Source organism: Arabidopsis thaliana, assembly GCF_000001735.4.
Source record: "Arabidopsis thaliana chromosome 1 sequence".
NCBI classification, from domain to species: Eukaryota; Viridiplantae; Streptophyta; class Magnoliopsida; order Brassicales; family Brassicaceae; genus Arabidopsis; species Arabidopsis thaliana.
In genome coordinates, this window is record NC_003070.9 from 23,738,653 (window position 1) to 23,761,590 (window position 22,938).

At 34.9% G+C, this 22,938-nt stretch overlaps 8 protein-coding genes, 1 long non-coding RNA gene and 1 pseudogene across 14 annotated transcripts; 2 read left to right on the forward strand and 8 right to left on the reverse strand.

Annotated features, from left to right (window-relative positions):
* Positions 1-20: 20 nt before the first annotated feature.
* ISPF (isoprenoid F) lies at positions 21-1,732 on the reverse strand. 2 transcript variants are annotated; one of them, NM_180640.3, is made up of 3 exons: positions 1,354-1,732; positions 1,134-1,264; positions 21-504 (listed from the first exon to the last, which is right to left on the reverse strand). In NM_180640.3, the coding sequence occupies exons 1-3, from the start codon at positions 1,682-1,684 to the stop codon at positions 271-273; spliced, it is 696 nt and encodes a 231-aa protein (NP_850971.1). In that variant the 5' UTR covers positions 1,685-1,732; the 3' UTR covers positions 21-270. The 2 variants fall into 2 exon arrangements, with proteins under 2 accessions (NP_850971.1, NP_001319313.1); NM_001334142.1 differs by lacking the exon at positions 21-504 and having other exon boundaries at positions 1,096-1,264; positions 1,354-1,706.
* A 108-nt stretch (positions 1,733-1,840) lies between these two features.
* AT1G63980 (D111/G-patch domain-containing protein) lies at positions 1,841-4,650 on the forward strand. Of its 2 annotated transcripts, none has more exons than NM_105071.4 (10): positions 1,841-2,071; positions 2,160-2,244; positions 2,542-2,618; positions 2,713-2,749; positions 2,840-3,000; positions 3,205-3,301; positions 3,389-3,549; positions 3,625-3,915; positions 4,012-4,134; positions 4,337-4,650. In NM_105071.4, the coding sequence occupies exons 1-10, from the start codon at positions 1,994-1,996 to the stop codon at positions 4,400-4,402; spliced, it is 1,176 nt and encodes a 391-aa protein (NP_564820.1). In that variant the 5' UTR covers positions 1,841-1,993; the 3' UTR covers positions 4,403-4,650. The 2 variants fall into 2 exon arrangements, with proteins under 2 accessions (NP_564820.1, NP_001031225.1); NM_001036148.1 differs by having other exon boundaries at positions 1,910-2,071; positions 2,846-3,000.
* On the reverse strand, positions 4,114-4,357 carry AT1G08647. Its single transcript, NR_139470.1, has one exon. It is a non-coding gene; the product is annotated as an other RNA (long non-coding RNA).
* SPO11-2 (sporulation 11-2) lies at positions 4,190-6,733 on the reverse strand (the record flags this gene model as incomplete). Of its 2 annotated transcripts, NM_105072.3 has the most annotated exons (11): positions 6,616-6,733; positions 6,436-6,519; positions 6,197-6,326; positions 5,971-6,108; positions 5,807-5,895; positions 5,600-5,728; positions 5,428-5,522; positions 5,285-5,347; positions 5,133-5,209; positions 4,935-5,062; positions 4,190-4,805 (listed from the first exon to the last, which is right to left on the reverse strand). In NM_105072.3, the coding sequence occupies exons 1-11, from the start codon at positions 6,697-6,699 to the stop codon at positions 4,671-4,673; spliced, it is 1,152 nt and encodes a 383-aa protein (NP_176582.2). In that variant the 5' UTR covers positions 6,700-6,733. The 2 variants fall into 2 exon arrangements, with proteins under 2 accessions (NP_176582.2, NP_001320320.1); NM_001334143.1 differs by lacking the exons at positions 4,190-4,805; positions 4,935-5,062; positions 5,133-5,209 and having other exon boundaries at positions 5,281-5,347.
* A 1,918-nt stretch (positions 6,734-8,651) lies between these two features.
* On the forward strand, positions 8,652-10,401 carry WRKY56 (WRKY DNA-binding protein 56). The gene is made up of 2 exons (NM_105073.2): positions 8,652-9,182; positions 10,045-10,401. Exons 1-2 carry the CDS (start codon positions 8,782-8,784, stop codon positions 10,229-10,231), a joined length of 588 nt encoding a protein of 195 aa, NP_176583.1. The 5' UTR covers positions 8,652-8,781; the 3' UTR covers positions 10,232-10,401.
* Positions 10,402-12,111: 1,710 nt separating this feature from the next.
* On the reverse strand, positions 12,112-13,019 carry AT1G64010 (Serine protease inhibitor (SERPIN) family protein; the record flags this gene model as incomplete). Of its 2 annotated transcripts, none has more annotated exons than NM_105074.2 (1): positions 12,112-12,789. In NM_105074.2, the coding sequence occupies one exon, from the start codon at positions 12,787-12,789 to the stop codon at positions 12,232-12,234; it is 558 nt and encodes a 185-aa protein (NP_176584.1). In that variant the 3' UTR covers positions 12,112-12,231. The 2 variants fall into 2 exon arrangements, with proteins under 2 accessions (NP_176584.1, NP_001320592.1); NM_001334144.1 differs by having other exon boundaries at positions 12,200-13,019.
* AT1G64020 (Serine protease inhibitor (SERPIN) family protein) lies at positions 13,003-13,469 on the reverse strand (the record flags this gene model as incomplete). The annotated part of the gene is made up of 1 exon (NM_105075.2): positions 13,003-13,469. The coding sequence occupies one exon, from the start codon at positions 13,467-13,469 to the stop codon at positions 13,104-13,106; it is 366 nt and encodes a 121-aa protein (NP_176585.1). The 3' UTR covers positions 13,003-13,103.
* Positions 13,470-14,136: 667 nt separating this feature from the next.
* Positions 14,137-15,696, reverse strand: SRP3 (serpin 3; the record flags this gene model as incomplete). Its single annotated transcript, NM_105076.2, has 2 exons — positions 14,137-14,985; positions 15,304-15,696. The coding sequence occupies 2 exons, from the start codon at positions 15,694-15,696 to the stop codon at positions 14,221-14,223; spliced, it is 1,158 nt and encodes a 385-aa protein (NP_176586.1). The 3' UTR covers positions 14,137-14,220.
* A 1,147-nt stretch (positions 15,697-16,843) lies between these two features.
* On the reverse strand, positions 16,844-19,084 carry AT1G64035 (annotated as a pseudogene). The gene has a single exon.
* Positions 19,085-19,588: 504 nt separating this feature from the next.
* TOPP3 (type one serine/threonine protein phosphatase 3) lies at positions 19,589-22,011 on the reverse strand. Its single transcript, NM_105077.4, has 4 exons — positions 21,445-22,011; positions 20,437-20,996; positions 20,088-20,300; positions 19,589-19,991 (listed from the first exon to the last, which is right to left on the reverse strand). Exons 1-4 carry the CDS (start codon positions 21,620-21,622, stop codon positions 19,974-19,976), a joined length of 969 nt encoding a protein of 322 aa, NP_176587.1. The 5' UTR covers positions 21,623-22,011; the 3' UTR covers positions 19,589-19,973.
* Between the last annotated feature and the right edge of the window lie 927 nt (positions 22,012-22,938).

Sequence of the window (22,938 nt, forward strand, 5' to 3'; positions counted from 1 at the left end):
GCAACAACTATATGACAGACAAATAAAAAATTGTGTCACAAGGAACTTGCAGTCCAAGACACAGTTTCCAATTATATTCAAATCTGACCAAGGAACTAGGAATCACAATGAATCATCAACAAAATATGATTCGATTTTCTCTGCTTCTACGAAACGATTCGATTAATTAACCTTTAAAGGATGATTACACTTTACAATCAAAAGTATGTTTTTCTTAAAAGATGAGACACTTTAAGGAATATGATAAAGAGCTAAAATCAATTTTGACTTCTATTTCTTCATGAGGAGAATAACAGTGTGAGCTGCTATGCTTCTGTTTTCTCCGAGGCTATCAACTTTCTCATGTGTTTTGGCTTTCAAGTTCACTACAGAAGGATCTGCTCCAAGAAGCTTGGACAGATTGGATCGGATTGTCTCTTTGTGTGGACTAATTTTTGGTCTCTGGAGAATCAACGTCGCGTCTAGGTTTCCTATCTCATACCCTGCCTCGTCCATGAGTCTCACCTGAAACACAAAGTCAAATAAACCTCGTCTCAAGTTTATTGAATCATTCTTCATACCGACGAGAATCTAACATTTCTTCTGTTATATCTATATAACATCATTACAAGTGATTCAGATTAGCTTCCACGCAATCAACATTCACAGTCAATCATGGTGAACTTAACAAACACATTACGCCAAATGTGAACCCATAACTTAAAAGACAGGACAAGAAAGAAACTTTATAGCTTCAACCTTGAGTACCTCTACTTATCATCAATCATATGTGTTGAAATCTAACAATACAAAGATGCAGGAACCTAAAATTCAACAGAAAATTGAGTTATGCCAAGGCTTTTCAAGACAAAAATCATGTATACAAGAGTGATAAGCTTATAGATAGCATCGTTGAGTGATGACAACAGTTCAGGGATAAGATCTGATTTCCATATTTCTTCGACTTCCTATAGATGAAAATAATTTACTCAAGAGTATTATTAAGCTGAGTAAATCCCATCAACTTATGGATCTAGCTTGAATTCTGAACCATTCTATAAAGTACCACACACAAAATAAGGCTTAAAGAAGAAGTAGCTAATACTGGAACATACACACAAAATTGAACATCAAGGTAAGCGTCGAAATCTTACAGCTTCTTTGATGAATACAGAAGAAGCAGCTCCTTTCCATTTAGGATCAGAGTCAGGGAAAATCTGACCTATATCTGGAAGGCCTAGTGCTCCCAAAATTGCATCCACTACACAATGAAGTAACACATCGCCTACACAAATTCCAACATCAAACTCAAATCAAAACCCTAAAATCTACAAGAAGACGAATTAACCAAATCGAATTTCAAGAAATGTTTACCATCGGAGTGAGCTTCGCAGCCTCTATCATGAGGAATAACAATCCCACCGATGATCAGAGGATACCCTGGCTCTAAACGATGTAGATCGAAACCATGACCGATTCGAAACGGAAGCGTTTTGGTTGGTTTCTCTGAAGTCACAGATTCATTGACGTCGACGGCGGAAGAAGCAGCTGAAACCGAGGCTGAAGGACGACATGATAACGAGAGAGACTTCTTCGGTCTCCAAACGCCGATCTTCGTCGCCGGGAGAAGGAATGGCTTTTTGGTAATTTGAGAGTGAAACAAAGAAGAAGAAGACAGTAGAAGCTGAGTAGAAGAAGTAGCCATTGCCGTTCTTCTTCGATTTTCTGGTTTACTCAATTCATAATTCTGTGGTGGAAATATTCATTTCTTTATTGGGCCTTTCCTTCCTAAAGCCCATTTAAAATATGATAAACTCTCGACCGTCGATCATGTTACATATCCACTGAAGTTTACTAAAGACCACGTGTAGAGGAGTTTTACTCATCACTTCTTCGCTTTAGGTTTTCTGTTCCAGTTTCTCTAAACTTCCTCGCCCACTCTTCTCTTCCGCACCGCTTTTGAAAAACGGCGACGCATTGTCTCCATTCAATCGCCGGAAAATTAGAAGAGAAGATGGCGGCGCCGGAAGCTCCGGTTAAGTACGTCGGAATATGTAAGGATTCCGCCGCTTTCAAGCTTATGAAATCGATGGTGAGTGAATTTTCCTGTAATGATGTTAATGTGTGTAGAGATTTTATAAAGGAGAAGACCTAATTTTTTGGATTGGTGATTTTTTTAGGGTTGGGAAGAAGGAGAAGGACTTGGTAAAGATAAGCAAGGTATCAAAGGTTATGTGAGAGTTACGAACAAACAAGATACATCTGGTTAGTTTCTTCTTCTTCTTCTCCTTAATGGAAACTAGTGATTTGAATTTTTCTCGGTGGAATTTAGATTGGAGGAAACTTTAATAGAGCTACTTTTCACTTACACTAAAAAACAACAACATTATTTTCGGTTTTTAGGAGGAAATGTCTGTTTACATAGTTTAGTTTATGTAATTTGGTGAATGTGAAGTTGTGGAATCAAGATAGAGCTACTTTAAGCCTTTTGTATATTTGTGTGGTGTATATGCATCTATCGTTTATGTTATAGGTCTGAATTTTTTTAAAATGTTGGAGCAGGTGTTGGTCTTGATAAGCCAAATCCATGGGCATTTGATACAACTCAGTTCGATAACATTCTCAAGAAATTGAAAGTGGTAATGGCTGTGTTCATCTTTCGTTTTAACTATGCTCTTTGAAATATTTGAAATAATTTCAATCTTTTTGTGTATGTGTGTGTGTTATTTGCAGCAAGCTGCTCCTACCAAGACTAGCAAGAATGATGATGGTATAAGTTTTTCTTATTAAGTTGAGTTCTTTCTTGACTTAGAGAAGCTTATTTATCCTAATGATTGTTGTTTTATGTGGCATACGATAGATTCAGATAAGGAAGATGAAAGTGAAGATGATGCTGTCAAATCTGAGCCTGCCAAGTTGAAGACCGTTGCTAAAGTCACTCGTCCACAAGGAAGGTATAAACGTAGAGAGAAAGGGAAGCTTGTCAATTCATACTCGTCTAAAGATCTTGAAGGAATACTGGTAAGCTTCCTTTCAAAACAGTTCTGTCCTGTCTTTTATCCGCTCATGATCAAGATTCATGTTGATTAGAATGGATCATAACTTCTACATGTACTGTGAACTTGTGCATGTTGTTAGAATTTTCTCTGCTATCACCATTATGTAAACAAATCTCATTATGAAAGTGATAGTCCGACTTAGGCACGTTATTTTACTGTTTTGTAGGTTAAGCGAACTGAGGATCCTTCTCCTGCAGTTTGTGACATAGCCGATTCTATGGATATTGAAATTATATCTGAGGACCAAGATGCTAGTATTAAAGGTGATTAGTTTGTCCTTGCATCTTGAAATTGTGACTTTCTGCTCTTTTTTTTGAACTGAAAATGTATGGATCTTTTGGACTGAACAGAACAGAAAATTGAAGAACCTTCTTCGAACTGGTGGGGATTTAAATCCGGGTTTGTCTCGGGTGGTCTTCTGGGGGCCAAGTCGGGCAAAAAGAAATTAAAAGCTAGCGAGAGAAAAATGTTTAGTGAGAATGATCAAGAGAATCTTTACAACATGGTTCAGGTATGTTCTTTGCAGGCTGTTCTTGGAAAAGAGGTTGGGATCTAATAATATATTGACGTTTTGGAATGTCTGTAGGATAAAGCCACAGCGGGAAAACAAGGACTGGGTATCAAAGACCGGCCAAAGAAAATAGCTGGTGTTCGTTACGAAGGGAAGAAAACCTCTTTTGATAACAGTGATGATGATGATGATGATGATGATGATGATGACGAAGAAGACGAAGAGGAAGATGAAGACGAGAGTGAAGCAGATGATGATGACAAGGACTCTGTAATTGAAAGTTCTCTTCCCGCGAAAAGGAAGCACGATGAAATCATTGAACCCAAAATCAAGTTAAAGAACCTGTGCAAGCAGATTGTTAAAAAGGTTCGTTGTCAATTTATTTTGAACTGTCATTGTATTCTTCTAAAACATCCCACCACTCATATCGACTTATATGTATATGTGCAAAAACATTCTTAGGATGCTGGTAAAGGTGGATTCATGAAGCTGAAACAGCTAAAATCTCTGATCGATGAACAAGCACCATCAGTTCTTTCAGAGTTTTCTTCAAGAAAAGATGCTATTGCTTACTTGAAACTTAAGGTAATGCAATCTTAGCTAATCTTTATGCCAAATCTTCGTATAGAATCTACATTAAGCGTATGAAATTCATTATATTTGAGATTAAAGAAGTGTGATAGTGAAGTTAGTAAACATAATCATTTTAAAGTGGGATTCTCATATTCTACACAAAGTTCCAAAGTTTGTCATTCTTACTGATATTGTTCTAACGTCCTTGTTGCAGCTGGAGCGAAGTGGCAAGTTTGTTGTGGAGGGAAAGAAGATTAGTCTTGTATCAAGCAAGAAGTGAGCGAGAATTTTTGGTTGGAATTATCATTATACCTGCATAGGAAAGTGGAGATTAGGACAAGTTTTGTTACTAAATCATCACAATGCCATATGTAAACAAAGATCATACTTCAGTTTGGAAAATTTTGATTTGATTGTAATCTATTTTTACATTCTATTAGAGTTTGCATAAAACTTCACCCTAATAAGTTACTCTCTTATATTTGGAACCAATATAAAGCAAACGCATCTTTATTGGTGGAAGACCTTACATGTTGGTGTTTTAAGTGTTATATGTATTTGCCTTGCACGATCTTGGTAGCTATATATTTACCGAGATAATTATAACCATGACAATAGAGAGCTTCAATTTCCGCTCTTTTACCAGTTTGAACCATCAGTGACAACTCCTCTATGTAGTTTTCCTGGTCAGAAGCAAATGTCAAAATCAATTAGGGTATAAATGATAGATTATAGATTCGAATCTTAGAATTGCTTCGGCTTGACCATTACATCTGATCTCTGCTTATAATGTATAATGTATAGTTGGTTACCTGCAATATTTTGGAGGACAATAAGCTCTTAGCAATCTGTGAATCTTTTGGCTTTAAGGGAACCAAAGACTCTTCTGGTATCAGATTCAGATCATCTCCTCGGAGACCAATCCACTTCACATTGCAAGCTAAAGAGGATGCAGAAATTATCATTGTAGAGACTTGGAGATTATTTGGTGCAAACAGCTAAGTCTTTACCGTATCTGTATGCTTCAAGTCCCATCCCTATGCTTCCAAACTTGAAGGTGCATAGTATAGCTAACCCAGCTGGATTCCTGACCTCTCATTTATGAACATATGAGCACTAAAGTTTTATGTTAACAAAGAGGAAGATGTTTATTTATGCTTACCAATCAACTAGAACAAGAATTGGCAGATCAGGAAAAGTTGTGCTCATCCGGTGGAGGAAAAACCTAAAAGATTTAACTTCCAAGCTACTTAATACCACTGACTACATTGCAATATGGTTTTGTAACTGAGTTGAAGAATTGACCTTGTGGCAATATCCGGATACCCTTTCGCTGTGATGAACACGCAAGGAATGTGATTGAACACACGATCTTCCACGAGCCGATGAAAGATCGCATGCTAAAAACAGATTCTAGGAGTGAGTTACAGACAATTACGACATCTCTCATATGTGCTTGATTACATCAAGAAGCTACCTTTTCCACAATAATGATATAACGAGCATCAGTTCTCATGATGGTATTGTCTAGCAAATTCAAGTCTCCAGTTATAGCAAAACCTGAAGAACCACAGGCCGAACAATCTACAGCTTCCTTACCTGGTTCCTGAGTGTAAAGTAAAGAAATGGTCAGAGATCACAATGTTAGCTACATAAGGATTGCTAGAAGCAAGTAATAACTCACTTGTAGAAATAACCTTCCAGCAACAAGGCCTCTGCTTGAAGCCATAATACCAAGACTGTATCTACTACAACGTAGAAGTGCTACCACATCTGCTAAACCAAAGCACGACCAAAAAATCAGCTCAAAAACTCTTTAATCCAAATGCAATTAAGCTTTAGATTGACCTTGGACACTTCTGTTAACTTCAATCTGAGATGAAAAGTAATCAGGTGAATCACAAAGCAACTTATAGAAGAGCTCTCTTTGTGTGACTCGTTTCTCTTGAAGCAGAATCTGAAAGCATATTTCCATAACTTTCCACACTGTTTCAATAAAATCACAACCATTTTCTCATACCATTCTAATCAAAGATTTGGGTGAAGATCACAGAGAGAGACATTGAGCAATTACCACGAACAAAAGCTTTAGCTGTTTTAGCATTCGTCAATGAACTCTTAGTAAACGAAGTAGAGAGGAATATATATGAAACATCTGTGAGTATCCCTTTGTTTATACAACTATTGCTTCTCTTCCTATTGATCTGTTCAAACGATACATTTCAATTGTCTTCAAAAACCCAGAAAATCACGAATTCGAGAAAGCTATAACGCGATCTAAGAAACGGACTTAAGCACGAGATTAAGTAGTACCAGAGAGAGATCGGAGATAGCTGGATCTGGGGAGTTCAAAATTCGGAGGAGATTGAGAACAGAAACTTCGATTCTAGCACGAGCCTGTAACAACGAGCTTCGATTTCAGTCAGAACTACGAGATTCGACAGTGAAGAAGACTAGTGATTCGATAAATTCAAAATTGGAAGCGAAACTTACTTCGTGAGGAAGAAGAATGTCAGCGTAAGAGAGGTGTTGATCGGAGAAGAACTTCATCGATGATAGTCCTGAACTTTCCTCCATTTTGAGATTTTTTTTCCGATTCCGCTTTTTTGAAATTTTGATTTGAATTTGATTGAGAGAGACAGAGAGGCGCGCGTCAAGTTTCGGGATTTGAGATTTGCACTGTCTTCCGTTTTGTTTATAAGAAACCGGCATGCAGTTCATGATTTTTTTTCTCATGTGGAACTAATTGTGTCATATATTTTATTTTATTTTTTAATTTTATATATAAGCCAAAAATTTAGCCTAACTACAAGCCAAAATTGTAATTGTTTTGCGGTTGTATAGTTTTAAGCTATCAATAACTATATTTCAATGTGGTAATCAATTGATTTTTGTAGATATTTAATTTACACAATAAGTTGAATCGGAAAGTTCAATTTTATATACTCTCTTTGTTTTTTATAAGTGATGTTCTAAGCTTTTATTTTTGTTTTTAAATATATGATATTTTAAAATTTTAATGCAAAATTTATTATATTTTCATTGGTTTTGATGATTTTTATTCCACAGATAATTTTTCTATTGGTTTATTAAATAATAAATGATATTTTAGTTTAAAGTAAACAAAAATTAAATAATTTATTAAGTGTGTATTCTCTTAAAACATCAACTAAATAAAAATTATAAAAGAAAAAATATATTTTAAGAAAATGGATCCACTAACATTTGATTTACATTTGTACATAATTTTATGGTTTATGAGAATGAGAAGCTTCCACGTGCATGCATGAGTTTGCATAGGTTAATTACATTTGGATGTATAATTATTCGAGCGGTCAAAGAGATTCTTAACAACCACAACCACAATAATTTGCTTAAGTCCATTTATCCGTATTTAATGCCCAACATTTTACGCGACTTCATGATTTCTATAAGTTTCATTATCGGTAGTATAACTTAGTAGGGGATGTATGGTTGGACGAACGAAATTTCAAAATGAAACTTTGCGAAAACGAAATGAAGGGGGATGCGAAATTCATAAAAATATCCCACTTTAATCATATAAATGTCTCATACTTAGAGTTAAAAGATCAATGATATGTTCAAATTAACCACTATATATAGTCCATATTACGTGGTGGAAATATCATTGGACAATGGAACAAATACGCAGAATTCTTATGGTATCGAGAAAAAAAAATCTTATCGTATTAATTCGTTATATAAATTATTTTTTTTTATATTTTTTTTTGACAAAATGTGAATATTATTAATCCATTATTGTGCATATAAATATCTATAAACAACGACAAGGATGATATAAATTTAGTGATCTAAAACAATCTCTAAATTTTAGCTAGTTCTCAAACCGACCAGACGTGCATTTCAGGCTCACGAGTGTGTGTATGGAGTTGGTACACTATATTTAACCACACGTTTGAAATGCAAATAAAAGCAAATTAATTACTACTTGTTACATGTAAATTTATAAGCAAGTTAAGCCTTTACCGAACATTCCCTTTGTCATGGGAAAACATCAACAAGAACTTTGACCATAAATATAACTAGATTTTGATCGGTTTATATGAAACATGTGAGTAGTTTTTCCACATGAAGTTAAAACAATCGTTACAATTTACATATTCTAAAAACATCAATACATATTACGAATTGGTGCCGAAATATATAAATTTAAATAAGCTAATCAATTTATTCTACAAACTATTCTCAAAATGTATAAGACCACTCAATATATATACCATCGATGTCAATTTTTGTTTTTTTAAAGATTAATATTTACTATTTAGATTTCAAAATATGGGTTGAAGTACATTTGACATGTACATGCATTTTTGGATATATATTAATATATGATTCTATATAATATATAGATCCAAAAACGTTGTAAAGAGATATATAGCTAGGAAAAGGAGGAAAGACTTAGGCAGTTGAACAGAAAAGTTAGGTGAATATAGTTGGCTTCAATATTATACCCTTTAACTCATTCTTCTTCTTTCTTTCCTACAAATATCCTTATAACCTTTCTTCTCCTCTTCTCCTTCTTCCTCTTATGCAAACATATATTTACATAAACACACACATATATATAGTAAGAGAGAGAGAGAGAGATCTAGCAAGATAGTGAAAGCTTCATAATCAATGGAAGGGGTTGACAACACAAATCCTATGTTAACCCTAGAAGAAGGCGAAAACAACAATCCTTTTTCTTCCTTAGATGACAAAACATTAATGATGATGGCTCCTTCGTTAATCTTTTCGGGCGATGTAGGTCCATCTTCTTCTTCTTGTACTCCAGCAGGTTATCATCTATCTGCTCAGCTGGAGAACTTTCGAGGAGGTGGAGGAGAGATGGGAGGATTAGTGAGTAATAATAGCAATAATAGTGATCATAATAAGAATTGCAACAAAGGAAAAGGGAAGAGAACTTTGGCAATGCAGAGGATAGCTTTTCATACAAGGAGTGATGATGATGTTCTTGATGATGGTTATCGTTGGCGAAAGTACGGTCAGAAATCTGTCAAGAACAATGCTCATCCCAGGTTCTTTTAATTTTATTTTATTGCGTCCCATACATTTACTAGTGTGTTTAAAAATATATATGACAACGTTAAAGTAGATATCGAAATTGACCTAAGCATATCTATAACATACACACACATCCTTGGTCACGTGTATATTTTGGAAACATTAGTTTAACAACCTAAACGACCAAAGTCATCAATTTAGGTTATTAGTCCGGTTGCATTACATTATTGCTTGTTTCTTGGAATTGGGGGTGTTCATTTTGTGGTTTATCCAAACCAATCCCTGACTTATATAATCCAAAATATAATTGGTATATATAACCAAAAATATTGTGTTTTTAAGTAACATTGATGTACCCCCAAATTTTGATCAATATATCACATTTACAACCTAAAAAGAACAATTTGGGCCTTTTATTTCGTTGTTGCTAGGAAACGATAACAGATGAAATCTTGCTCGCTTGACTGTTGTTGCTATGACAACATATTTTGGTTTGGTTTTAGTCGAATAAATCATATATCGATGAATCCATAGGTGATAATGAAACGAATATGGTTTGGTTGTTGCTGTTCGTCCAGCCCATATGTATATATAGTTTACATTGGATGATGTTTTCGTAGAACCAAACTAATAAACCCAAATTTTACTTAAAAAATTAGTTGTAAATTTTCAAAATGCATGTACTTACTTAATCAATACCTTAAATTACAATCTCTATTATCTGAAATTATTACCAATTATACCTCGTGAAGTCGTGATTAATATGAACTTTGTTCCATAAGATCTATACCAAAAAACTTAACATCGATAACACACATACATCACCTATATGGATTAATTTACTATTCACATTTTTATACAAAATAATATTTGCAGGAGCTATTATAGATGTACATACCACACATGCAACGTGAAGAAACAAGTGCAAAGACTGGCAAAAGATCCAAACGTTGTCGTAACAACCTACGAAGGTGTTCATAATCATCCTTGTGAGAAGCTCATGGAGACTCTTAGCCCTCTCCTTAGGCAACTTCAGTTCCTCTCAAGAGTTTCTGATCTGTAATTATTGAATGTTAATTAGTGGTGTAATACATTAATTATGCTTTAATCTCTCCATTGACCCTCAATCTCCAAAGAGACAAATGTATAGAATAAATCTCATAACATACATGCTTTAGGTTTATTGAGACATTGATCTATGTTTGCTTTAATTTGATTCGTCTAATTGTCCCTCTCTCGTGGATTATTTGTTTTTTTTTTAGGTGAACGATCACATTTAAACCAAGTGTAGTTAGCTCTGGTAAAAAGGTTTTAAGCAAAGGTTAGAAGTTGTTGGTTTGAATGATGCTTGGAACAAAACTAATAATAAATGTTGTGATTTCGGGTTTGAGTGGATTACGAGATTTGACCCCGAACCTTCTTCTATTTAAAAAAGAACAAAAAACACGATCACATTTAGGCATTTACTGGACCAGTTTTGAATTTAGAAAATGTTTGGGGTCATATTATGGATCTCAAAAGCTTTTTTTTTATGGGTTGCCAAAGCCCTTTGTTTGATTAAAGCAATAGCATGTTTGATCTGAGTATCTGACCAAGATTATGTCCTCGCAAAATATGAACGATTTAATACATCAAATCTGTTTTACACATATTATTCCGCATATATACTATCTACTTTAAAATGAAATGATTAACCTTAGTTCATAATGATTACGTGAAAAATGGTATTACATTTTGGGGTTTGGAGGATGCACAGAAACACAAGTGGTCGGATAAACCTTTTCTGGTACCTTTCAGTCACACTAATTTGGTTTTGAAAGTGAAATTCCAATTAAGTGGTATCTCTGATGCTGGTGAGTTTATTTATCTACCATCTACGTTTCTTAATTCGTTTTATATTAAATATTATGATCCCAAGAGAAATAACTTCATAACGGTAGAATTTAAAGGAGTTACGGATTGCGAATTTAGGCACAATATAATGGTCTTGGAAACCGTCGTATTGATGCCCTCCAGACTTTCCCAAATCACATGGACAATCTCATCTCTCATTGTAACACTTGAAACAGTTTTTTTTTTTTTTTTTTCCCTTAGTTTATGCAATTTTATGATTATTATATCTTTATTTCTAAATTGCAAGCTTTCTAAATATGTTTACCACTCATTAATTTGACGTTATCATGTCGTTTTCATTATCAAGCTCTTTTACTCAAAGGGAAACAACTACAAAACATGAATGGACAAGCATAACTTCTGCTGATGATCAGATGAATATGTAGGTAAACATCTATCTAGGTAACGACCTACGAAAGTGTTCACAATCATCCTTTGGAGACATAAAGACTTTTAGTCCTCTCCTTAGGCAACTTTATCTCCTTAACCAGAGTTTCTGATCCATACATTAAATGTTATTTAGTGGTGCATACTTAACTAAATATAGTTTAATCACTCCATTGACCGCCATGCATCTCCGAAAAGAGATAAATGTATATAACAAATCTGAGATCATAGATGCTTTATGTTTATTGAGATGATTTTTGTTTGCTTTTGATTTGTCTAATTGTCTCCTTCTGTTAGTGTTTGTTTAGTTTTAGGTGAACGATCACGTTTAGTCATTCACTGGACCAATATTATAATTAATATTGTTTAGGTCCTTTTGTGAATATCAAAAGTTTTTTTTTGCTTCCTCTGACAGTTACAGTTGCCGGTCTAACCACAAATTCTCTGGCTGATTCAAAATAATATTTGTGCTTTGACTTAAATTACAAAAACATCAGACCATGAAACATGTAAGAGGGGAAATATACAGTGATCATGACTGAATGAAATACTTCAACAAAAACTCAACAACGAAAAAAAATAGTGATAACGGAATCTACATGGGATTAAAGTCGGATAAGCTCTTTTATAACCCAATTTACAGCCAGAAACCACCTAAGACTCAAACCAATCTCGGTTTTTATTCCAACTACAACATGATCTCAAGTTCTCAACTCAAAACTAATAAGTGCTAGACAAACTAAACCGACACGTAAGTCTTGTTAAACCAGACCTCTCCGGGGCCTAAGAAGAATAAGAAGGATCAAAGATCTGACCAACGAACAAAACTGTTCCGGTTTTGTCTTCTCTAATCATGAAAAGAAATGGATGATCAGCAACAAAATCTATCCTCTTAACAAAAGCACATCCAAAGCCTCCAACAACAGCAGTTGCGGCAATAGCTTCAGCACCTTCTTCATCAATCTCAACACAAGCTTTTTGGTACAAAGCCATTTCATCCAATCCCAATCTATTGAAAGCCCTTGAAGCCGAGAATCCGAATTCGATCTTAAACTTTGGGATTCCGAATTCACCAACTTTAACTTTTTGACTCGGAATATGACTATCCAAGAAACCAACACTTGATGCCATTTTCTCCACAAGATTATCCAAACCATCTTTCTCATCAGGGAGATAGAAATGCATAGAGAAGTTTCGACTGGTATCATTACCTTGTCGAAATGGGAGCTTTAGGACCTTGAAACCATCATAAGCCTCTATGTATTGGTCCTTATAGCTGCTCATGAGAGACACAGAAACTGATGTCCCATTGATAAGGTGAAAGTCTCGGTCTTTCGTCATTGATTTGTGGAATTTTTCTTCCCAAGCTCCCTTGAAGTACATGCGGTTCCATAAATCCAAATTGTTTCGCTTGTAACGGATCCATGAGGAAGAAGATCTTTTATAAGACCATTAGTGTGACGTGAAGCCCACGAGTTCACATTGATAGGCACTTCTTCAGCCTTAAATATAAAATAAAAACATTCATCACCAAAACCAAAAGCTAAAACCATTTTTTCCAATAAATAAAAGATACTAGACTATTTCAAATTTGTCAAAAACAGAGCAAACAGAGTATTAGTACATTTGGTTTGAAATCCACTGAAGAGTGAAGCCTAATCAGCTTTGAAAAAATTCTCAAAGAGATTCTTGGAAGACGAATCAATCGAGAAAGATTGATCGATCCAAGCGCCATTTGCCACTTTGATCGTTGGGCCGCCTATATTACTACCGTCAGCGAAGACAGTAGTAATGACGCGGAAGACGGAGTTGAGCTCATCGATAGAAGAAGATCCGAGGAAGGAGAGGATTTGATCGGAGATCAAAGAACTGCCGGGGCCAGAGGCCATCATGGTGAACACTGCGGTTATTGACGCCGGTGAGAAAACGTTGTTAGAGTGTTTGGCTACAGTAGAGAAGAGATGCCACGAAAGAATCATCGCGACTTCGTTTTGCTTCTTCATAGCTCCTTCATCCTCCATTTCTGACTTTGACTTGCAGCGAAAGCGATAAGAGAGATATGCAACTTCCGTGACAATGATAATGATGACTCATCACTCACGTGTATCTTTGTAGTAAAAGTATAAACTTAACAATGACGCTACTCTTTGAAAGCTTCAAAATTGAGGCTAGTATGCAACTGCTTAAACAATAATAAAATATTGACGCTACTTTGTTTTTTTTCTTTCGTAGTAAAAATATAGAAAACATAAGGAAATAGTTTTCGTGAAAAGCAAGCAACACAAAGATCTCTCCGTTCAGAAATGGTAATGGTAAGACTGTTTTGTCTCATAGATTCATACCAACGCCATGCAAACTATATAAATGTGAATTTTAAACAAATTAGTAAGTTAATAATTATGAACATGATTTTGTATGTATAATTATTTTAAAATATTCAAACAGTAAACGCAGGTCAATTGTAAAAAAATATCCAGATGTAATAGACAATTTGATTCAGTTTACGATTCACTTTTAAGAACATAGAATAGTACTAGTAGAAACATTAATCAACAACAAAAAATACAAAACATTTATCATGAACTTGAATTATAATCGAAAGAATCAAACCAAACGAACCGAATGGAATGGAAAGGATCTTCACTAGCTAGAACCAATTTGAAATCTCGGTTTCAACTGAAATAAAGTTATACAGAACATGTGGATTTTGCCAAAAAGACATTAACCAAACGTAAGTAGACTTATCTTCCATTCCACCAAACCATAAACGGGTTAATAGTCATCTGAGTCCGAATTAGATCCCGAACAAGGTCCCGAAGGATCAAAGATCTGACCAACGAACAAAACGGTTCCAGTTTTTTCTTCTCGAATCAAGAAAAGAAATGGATGATCGGCCACAAAATCTATCTTCTTAGGAGGCTCCACAAAATCAAGAGAACAACCACAATCTCCATCAGCAGTAGCAGCCGCAGCTTCAGCACCTTCTTCATCAATCTCGACACAAGCTTTATGGTACATTGACATTGAACGCAATCCCAATCGATCCAAAACGCTTGTAACAGAAAAACCGAATTCGATCTTAAACTTTGGAATTCTAAATTTCTCAAGTTCATCTCTATATGTCGGAATGTGACTATCCAAGAATCCAGGTGTAGATGCCATTTTCTCCAAGAGATCATCCAATCCATCTTTCTTGTCTGGGAGATAGAAATACATTGAGAATTTACGATTGGTATCATCACTGCCTCGTTGGTAAGGAAGCCTGAGGACCTTGAAACCGTCATAAGCTCTTACGTATTGGTTCTCATAGCTGGACATGAATGGCACAGAGACTGATGTGCCATTGACAAGGTAGAAGTCATTATCTCTTGTATAGTACTTTTCAAATGGTCTTTTCCAAGCTCCCTTGAAAGACAATGCGTTTGCGTAAATCTTGTTGGTTAGGCTTGTCACGGATCCATCAGGAAGAAGATCCTTGATCAGATTATTGGTGTGATGTTCAACCCATGAATTCACCTCCTTACGCACTTCTTCAGCCTATTTAAAAAATAATTCATTCATCACCAAAACAATATCAGCAATTTCATTTTTTTGTCAATATTTAAAAATACTTTTCTAGATACAAATTAATTTGTCAAAAGCAATTTTGTCTAATTTTGAACTTGAAGACATTCTCATCATTGAAATCAAATAGAGGTTTTGAAGCAATACGAAACAAGAACTATTGGGTTCACTATATGACTCGGTGTGTATGTTCTCAATTGAAACCCTAGTTATTTTATATATTTCTGCCTTTCTGCCAAACCCTAGATTTTTTTTTTCTGATATAAAAGAGATATTGAAGTGAAAGTTTACCTCTGATCGGAAATCTACTGGAACATAAACAGCCTTAAAGAAGTTCTCGAAGAGGTCCTTGAACTTGGGATCAGTCGGAAGTGATTTATCAATCCAAAGGCCATTCGCCGCCGTTATCTTTGGGCCGCCGGTGGCGCTTCTGTCGGCATAGACGACGGAGGCTAGTTCTCGGAACACGGTTTTGAGCTCATCAATTGAAGATGATCTTAGGAAGGAGAGGATTTGGCCGGAGACTAAATCACCTCCGGGACCAGCGGCGTGCATCGTGATCGCAGAGTTTATTGACGCCGGTGAGAAGATGACGTTAGAGTCTTTGGGCGCGGAAGATAAGACGTGCCCGGAAAGGATCATGGCAACGTGGGTTTGGTTCTTCATAGCTTCTCTTACATCCATTTTTGATCTATAAGACTATAACGGAAGAGAAAAGATAGAGGACTCAGACATGTAATTTACATGATGTAAACCAGTTAAGGGGTGGATGTGCTTTTTGTATTGAACATATTGATGATATTTTAGGAAATTTCAAATTATTATTAAAATGTAGATTTCTTTATTAATTAGTTGAATGATGGAATCCGGAAAGGTTTAATTTAGATAAACTTCATATTTCAATACACTCACTGGAAAAAAGAGTTAATATTTCTTCTTCTTTTTTTTTTTTTCAAATAGGTAGGTAAAACTAAAAAGAGTCAACAAAAGTAAATTTACGTTGAAATAAATGTAATTATTTTTTATTGTATAAAGATAAATCCCAAAACAAAAAATAGTTAAAATTCTTCTTAATTTTTCCAGTTGGAACAAGAAATTTAGAATATTTTGTGGAATTTGTTTATTTGAAGTTTTTGAGAGATTTGAGGAAAGTTTTAGGATATTGGGTTGATTTGTTCGATTATTTGTTTTAAAATAATAAATAACTGGTGATTTGGTGAGATTCACAATTCTTTTCCTTTTAGAATTAATAATTGAATGTAAATTTTTCTTAGTTATATTATTTTATATGAACATTATATAACTTTTAAAATCCTTTTTAAAATTTTTATTTATCCATTTTTATTTTTATTTAATAAGAGATATAGTTTTCATATTTTCAATCTCTTGACTTTTTAGAAATACTTTTTTGGAATAAATTAAAGGAAAATTTCCTTTTTTTAAGAATTAGTAAATTTCCCTTTGCATGTTTTCAAGAATTAGTAGCTATTAATTAGAATTATAAAATATTTTTTATTTTTATTTAATAAGATATTTATAGTTTTCTTATAATTATCTTCTTTAATTTTTCTTCACCAAAAAAAAGAATCTTCTTTAATTTTTTTAAATAAATAAATTTCCTCTTTTAAAATAAATAAATGAGTTTTTTGTTTCACATGTTGAAAATCTGAGACCGTTAAAATTAACACTGTGGTGAGTTACTAACTTTAATACTTTATATAATAAGATAAAGCAAATAGAGATTTAGCAAAACCAAAAACAAAACTCAAAAATCATATGAAAAACCAAATCTTAAAATCCCAAACTCCTATTTAGGCCGATCTTAAGCAGAAGAAGATAAGGAAGGATCGAAGATTTGACCAGCGAACAAAACAGTTCCGGTTTTGTCTTCTCTAATAAAGAAAAAAAATGGATGATCTGCCACAAAATCTATGGGAGGAGGAGGCCTATAAAGGCTGCAGCCACAAGCACCAACTAGAGCAGTAGCAGCCGCAGCTTCAGTACCTTCTTCATCAATCTCAATCATAGCTTTTTGGTATAATGATACATCAAGCGCAAAGTCATTGAAAACGCTTGAAGCTTCAAAACCGAATTCAATCTTAAACTTTGGAATTCTGAATTCACCAACTTCAACTCTCCAACTCGGAATGTGACTGTCCAAGAATCCATCAGTAGATGTCATTTTCTCCACAAGATTATCCAATCCATCTTTCTCGTCCGGGAGATAGGTACACATTGAGAATTGGCGACTTGTATCATTAACGCCTTGTCGGTATGGTTGTCTAAGGACCTTGAAACCATCGTAAGCCTTAACATATTGACTTTGTGAGCTTTGCATGAATGGCACATGTACTTGTTTGCCATTGACAAGGTAGAAAGGTTTGTGTTTCGTCATTGACTTATAGAATTTGTCTTCCCAGGCTCCTTTGAAGTACAATGCGTTTCCATAAATCCACAAGGTTTCGCTTGTAACGGATCCAGGAGGTAGAAGATCTTTGATGATACCATTGGTGTGACGTAATGCCCAAGAATTCACCTCCTCACGCACTTCTTCAAACTTCAAAACAACAAACCAAAACATTGAATACGATATGTAGTTTCTCTAAGCACTCGTTTCACACAATCTCTTGCCCTAATTTAATCAAAGCAAATTCGAAATCAGAAACTGACCTTGGATCGGAAATCAACTTGAGCGAAAGCAGACTTGTAGAAATTCTCAAAGAGATCTTTCGACTCGGGACTACACGGAAGTGATTGCTCTCTCCACACTCCATTAACCACCGTGATTTTGGGGCCACCTGTTTTGCTTCCGTCGACGAGGACGACGGAAGCTATTTCGCGGAAGATGTCGTTGAGCTCGTCGGTGGAAGAAGACCTAAGGAAGGAGAGGATGCAAGATTTTAGTGCTTCACTGTCGGAGGTAGCAGCGGCCATGGTGAGAACGGAGTTGATAGATGCAGGAGAGAAGACGACGTTAGAGTTTTTGTCTGCGGCAGAGATTACTTCCCCCGCAAGGAAAAGAGCAACGTCGTTTTGCTTCTTCATCGCTTCTTGACATGGACGTTTTGCTTCTTCGTCGTATTGCTTCTTGTCAAGAAGTTCTTGCAAAGAATCCATCTTTTGCTTTTTCTTCGTGTTGAGTGCTAGAGAAGGGCTCTGCGATTTCTGATGTGCTAAGTTTTTGGTTCTTCCTTTTAATTTTTGTTCTGAGCACACAAATATATATATAAAATATAAGATGCCTAGTATCTAATTAAGATAGAACTTGGTGCATCTTCGAATTAGGGGAAAAAAAAAAGTATATACATACCATATAATAATCTGATATCTGTTAGGAGAACTAAACTTTTTTAATCATATATACACTTTTATGATAATCATGATTAGGATCCTTCAGGCTTTATAATGAAATTTTAATTTAAATATCTTATCTTTTATATATAGGAATTTTGTTATTTAATTATAAATAAAATTTAAGTGAAGTTTCTAGAGTATGATTATTCAATATTCATAATAGATATTACAATGATTATGTGTTATGTTTTTGGTAAAAACTTAAAATTAATTAATATTGACTTTAGCACCACCTTATATTGTATCCAATATATAGTTTACTTTAAAATTTAAATAGATTTTAACTAAAATATAATATTAGTTTCTGATATAGCATCTCTTAATTTAAGAATATTTTAATATTTATAGATTTTGTTGTTGTTAATTCTTTACTTATATCCAAATTCTATCTCATATCCAATCCATATTTCTTGTCGGGCAGATAGAAATACATTTTGAGTATTCACGATTGATATCATCATCGCTTTGTCGGTATGGAAGCCTGAGGACCTTGGAACCATTGTAACCCCCAACTTATTGGTCCCATTTGCTTCTCACAAATGTCACAAACACTGACGCACCATCGAGTAGGTGGAACTCTTTCTTTTCTGTATACCACTTATCGAATGGTTCAGCCCAAGCTCCTTTGAAATACAATGCGTTTCCATAAACCTCAATTGTTTCACTGTTTACGGATTCAGCCATTCAGGAGGAAGAAGGTCTTTGATGAGACCCCATCATTGTGTTGGCGGAGTTGATTGATGCCGGAGAGAAGATGAAGTTAGCTAGCTTCTGAAGCTATTACTTTACCCGTAAGGACCAAATCGTCGTTTCGCTTCTTCATTGCTTCTCGCAGAGAGGGACTTGCAATGACTTGTGGTTTGCTGAATTTTTGCGTTCTTCGGTTCGGATCCATCTTTCGGAGAGAAAGATCTGCTGTTTTAGACGATGTGCAAAGTTTTTGTATAGTCATCTTTGGATTCATCCTTGAACGAAAGTAACGTACTATTGCGAATCGTCGAGCTATCATCTTTTTAACTTTTCCGTTTATTTCTTCTGACATGTGTGTGTGTGTATAGTCTATATAGAGAACTTGGGTTTTTAATGCAGGGGATATTACGAGAGTCTAAACAAGTATCAATGGATCTTGTAGAAACTGACCTAGCTTAGAGTTCTCTGTTTCTTAAGAATCAATGGCAAAACAAGTATGTAGTAGGAAATCATAAGTCGTCTAAGCTTGTAAGCGTGAAGAAGAAGTAAAACTCAAATGGAACAGCCACTACATCAGTTTTGTGAATCATTAACCTATCATTCATTGTTAAGTTTCCAAACGAAACACCGTGCCGTTTTTTTCCAAGTGACGAGGAACATTATGATTTTCATTTAAATGTTTTAACAAAAAACGACATAAAGTGTATCTCACAGAGAATAATATCTCAGATTCACAGAGGTCAAAGACACCAAGTGATCCAGAGTAGTCAAGGGAAAAGACAGAAGTACCCCTTGCCAAAGTGATCCAGAGCAGAGGAAGAAGAAGAAGAAGACAGTTTGATAAGTTCAGCTGATCAAGCAAGTGTCTTGAACCAAGAAACATGGAATACACAAAACAGAGTTTATGGGATTTGTCTTCAGCCTTTTCCACCACCCTAAAAGAGAAAACAAAACAATGAGATGACTAAGAAGGCCTGCCCTAATAGAACTCAGTATGTAACTGTATCATTCGATGCTTTAAAGATTCTCACCTTGCGAGGCGGGGTTCCTCGCCTTCCTGCATTTTTGCCAAACCCGAAGTTTCCTTTCTTCTCAGATGCTTTAAGGATCTGAAATGAGCACGTCAAGGAATCATCCACACTCATCATTGCTCCTGCGTTATCAAACTCTCCGCAGTAGTTTGGGGCCGAGAATATCGTTACTAGCTGTCTATTTGCAAAGAATTCATACCCGTCTTCCACAACCTAAAGGGCAAAACAATCAACTTCAATGAGGTTAAAAGAGATAAATCATAAGTATTCGTCCATTATTTGTAGGTCCTATGATGACAAGTAAACAAAAGAGACGTACCACAGATACATGTCTAAAGCAAAATATTACCTGATGAGCTCTACAAATTAAGTCAAGGTCATGCGTTTGAAGAAACTCCTCGACTTTATCAGCCCCAAAAGTGTACGAGACACCCCTGTCATTCTCTCCCCATCCTTCAATGTCTTTGTCAGGATCAGACCACAACAGATCACACAGTAGTCCATGATCAGGAATGTCAGCAGGACGAGGAATGTTCCTGATCTCATCCAAGTGCTTCAACTCAGGCGATAGCCCACCATGCATACAGAGGATCTTTTCATCAATAAGAGCAGCAACAGGTAGACAATTAAAGCAGTCAGTAAATATCTTCCACACTCGAACGCTATATCTCTTCTTGCACTCGTCATAGAATCCGTATATACGGTTTATAGAAGCACACTCATGGTTCCCACGTAGAAGAAAGAAATTCTCTTTGTATTTGATCTTGTAGGCAAGAAGAAGGCATATGGTCTCTACACTCTGCTTTCCACGATCTACATAATCCCCAAGAAACAAATAGTTTGCAGCTGGTGGGTAGCCACCATACTCGAACAATCTCAAAAGATCTGAGAACTGACCATGAGTATCTCCTATTAAAAACATGAAACCAACCCCCATTATAGAAGTGCTATTTCACTAGAAACACAAGCCACACAAGCATATGCTACTACTGGTTGCTATAAAATGAAGCAGAACAAACTTATGTATTAGTAAACACATTAGCAACTTTCTGATACCATTATACATCAAAATGATACACAAGATGCACAGAACAATACACTATCAGCTCTGAATCTCTGATATGGAGACAAATGATCATTTCTAACTTCTTTTAGTATCTCACTAATGATAACTGATCAAGTAAACAACAGATTCATATGCAATTCTACAAATATCATTCATACGAATTTATCTAAATTTAAACAACTCTGGTTAGCTAATCAATCTCTAGTTCTATGGATAATCAAACATAATCTACGCAAATCCTCGTAGAAAAGAAAATTTGAAGAGGAGAGAACAAAATTGATGAATGAATACCACAAATCTTAATAGGAGCCTCGAGTTCAAGAAGATTAGGTTGAGTGAGAAAGATCTGCTTAGCGGTAGAACAAAGATGTTTAATCTCAGCCTCCGTCAACTGAACCTGCTTCGTCGTCTTCCCGTTTTTCGCTCCTAGTAACCTCTTTATAACATCATCCACCACACTATCTTCCATCAAAATCAATCAATCACTACGAAACCTAACAAAAACCTCTCGAATTCGGTACACCGGAGCGATGAGATAAGAGTTTTTTTCGTCTTCGACCTCCAGTTTCGAAACGCCGTTTCCGATCAAGATGGTTCAAAATCACTTTCCTCTTCGTAGAGAATCAATAGAGAGAGAAGAGAGGTTTTGTGGTATGTGAAGGTATGAGAAGAAGAAGACGGAGGAGCCCTAGACAGAGAGAATCGGCTAGAGAACGGGGAAGGAGAAAAAAGGAAAGCACACGTGCGGCTCGTGTGAACCGGAAGGGACGGCTTTGTCTTTTGACCAAATTTATTTTTTCTATTATTTTAAAAACTAAAGATGGGGATACTCTTACATTTTTTTTATTAATTATTTTTGTCAAAATGCGGCTTGAATATTACATAAAGAAAATATTTCTATACTATTTTCATATTTTGAAGTCCGAATAATTTGATCAAAATCGATGCTTCATTTTTGTGGAATCTTGCTTAGACTAGTCATCAAATATGTCTCTTCAACGTGTCCAGAAGTATATTTATATTATGATTTTTCTCTTCTTCTTCTTTTTTTCTTCTTGCCAATACCTGAGAATATTGTGTAATTAAGTTGTTTAGATAATTTATGAAAACGTAACGAAGACTCTGCCAACGCTTATCCATCCACATGACATAGCCAAATTCCACACATGCATGAATATTGTAATAAGTTGAAGCAATATAGATCCAAGTCCTATTGGCCCATATGATTGTTTTTCTTCTTTCAGGCCCAATTGCTAATCCAATATAAAACAATAAGGCTTTATACGTTTAAGACAAAACTGGATTATTGTTATTTTATTCCATTTTGTTAACAAAAAAACTTCTAAGTGTTTAGATTCATAATTGTTTTGGTTTAGGATCAACTGTTGGTAAGACATGTTTTTTAGATAAAGAAAGTTTTTAGAAAATTTATTATTTTGAGTAATACATATTATTTTTAAGAAACTTTACTATTAAATTTCCATAATTTAAAATGATCTGAAACTAATTATGCTTTTAAAATTAAACGTCTTTTTAATTTTTCTCGTCTAAATGATTCATCCATGATAGGTATAGTTATATTTAATAAGAAAATTTGTTTTTTCCAAAAATAAAATTGACGGGTACATAAAATTAACGTCTTTTTAATTTTTCTCGTCTAAATGATTTATCTATGATATGTATAGTTATATTTAATAAAAAAAAATTTTTTTCTAAAAATAAAACTGGCGGATACATAAAAACTCTAAAACCAAAAATTAAAAAGCGGATATAAAGAAAGAAGAA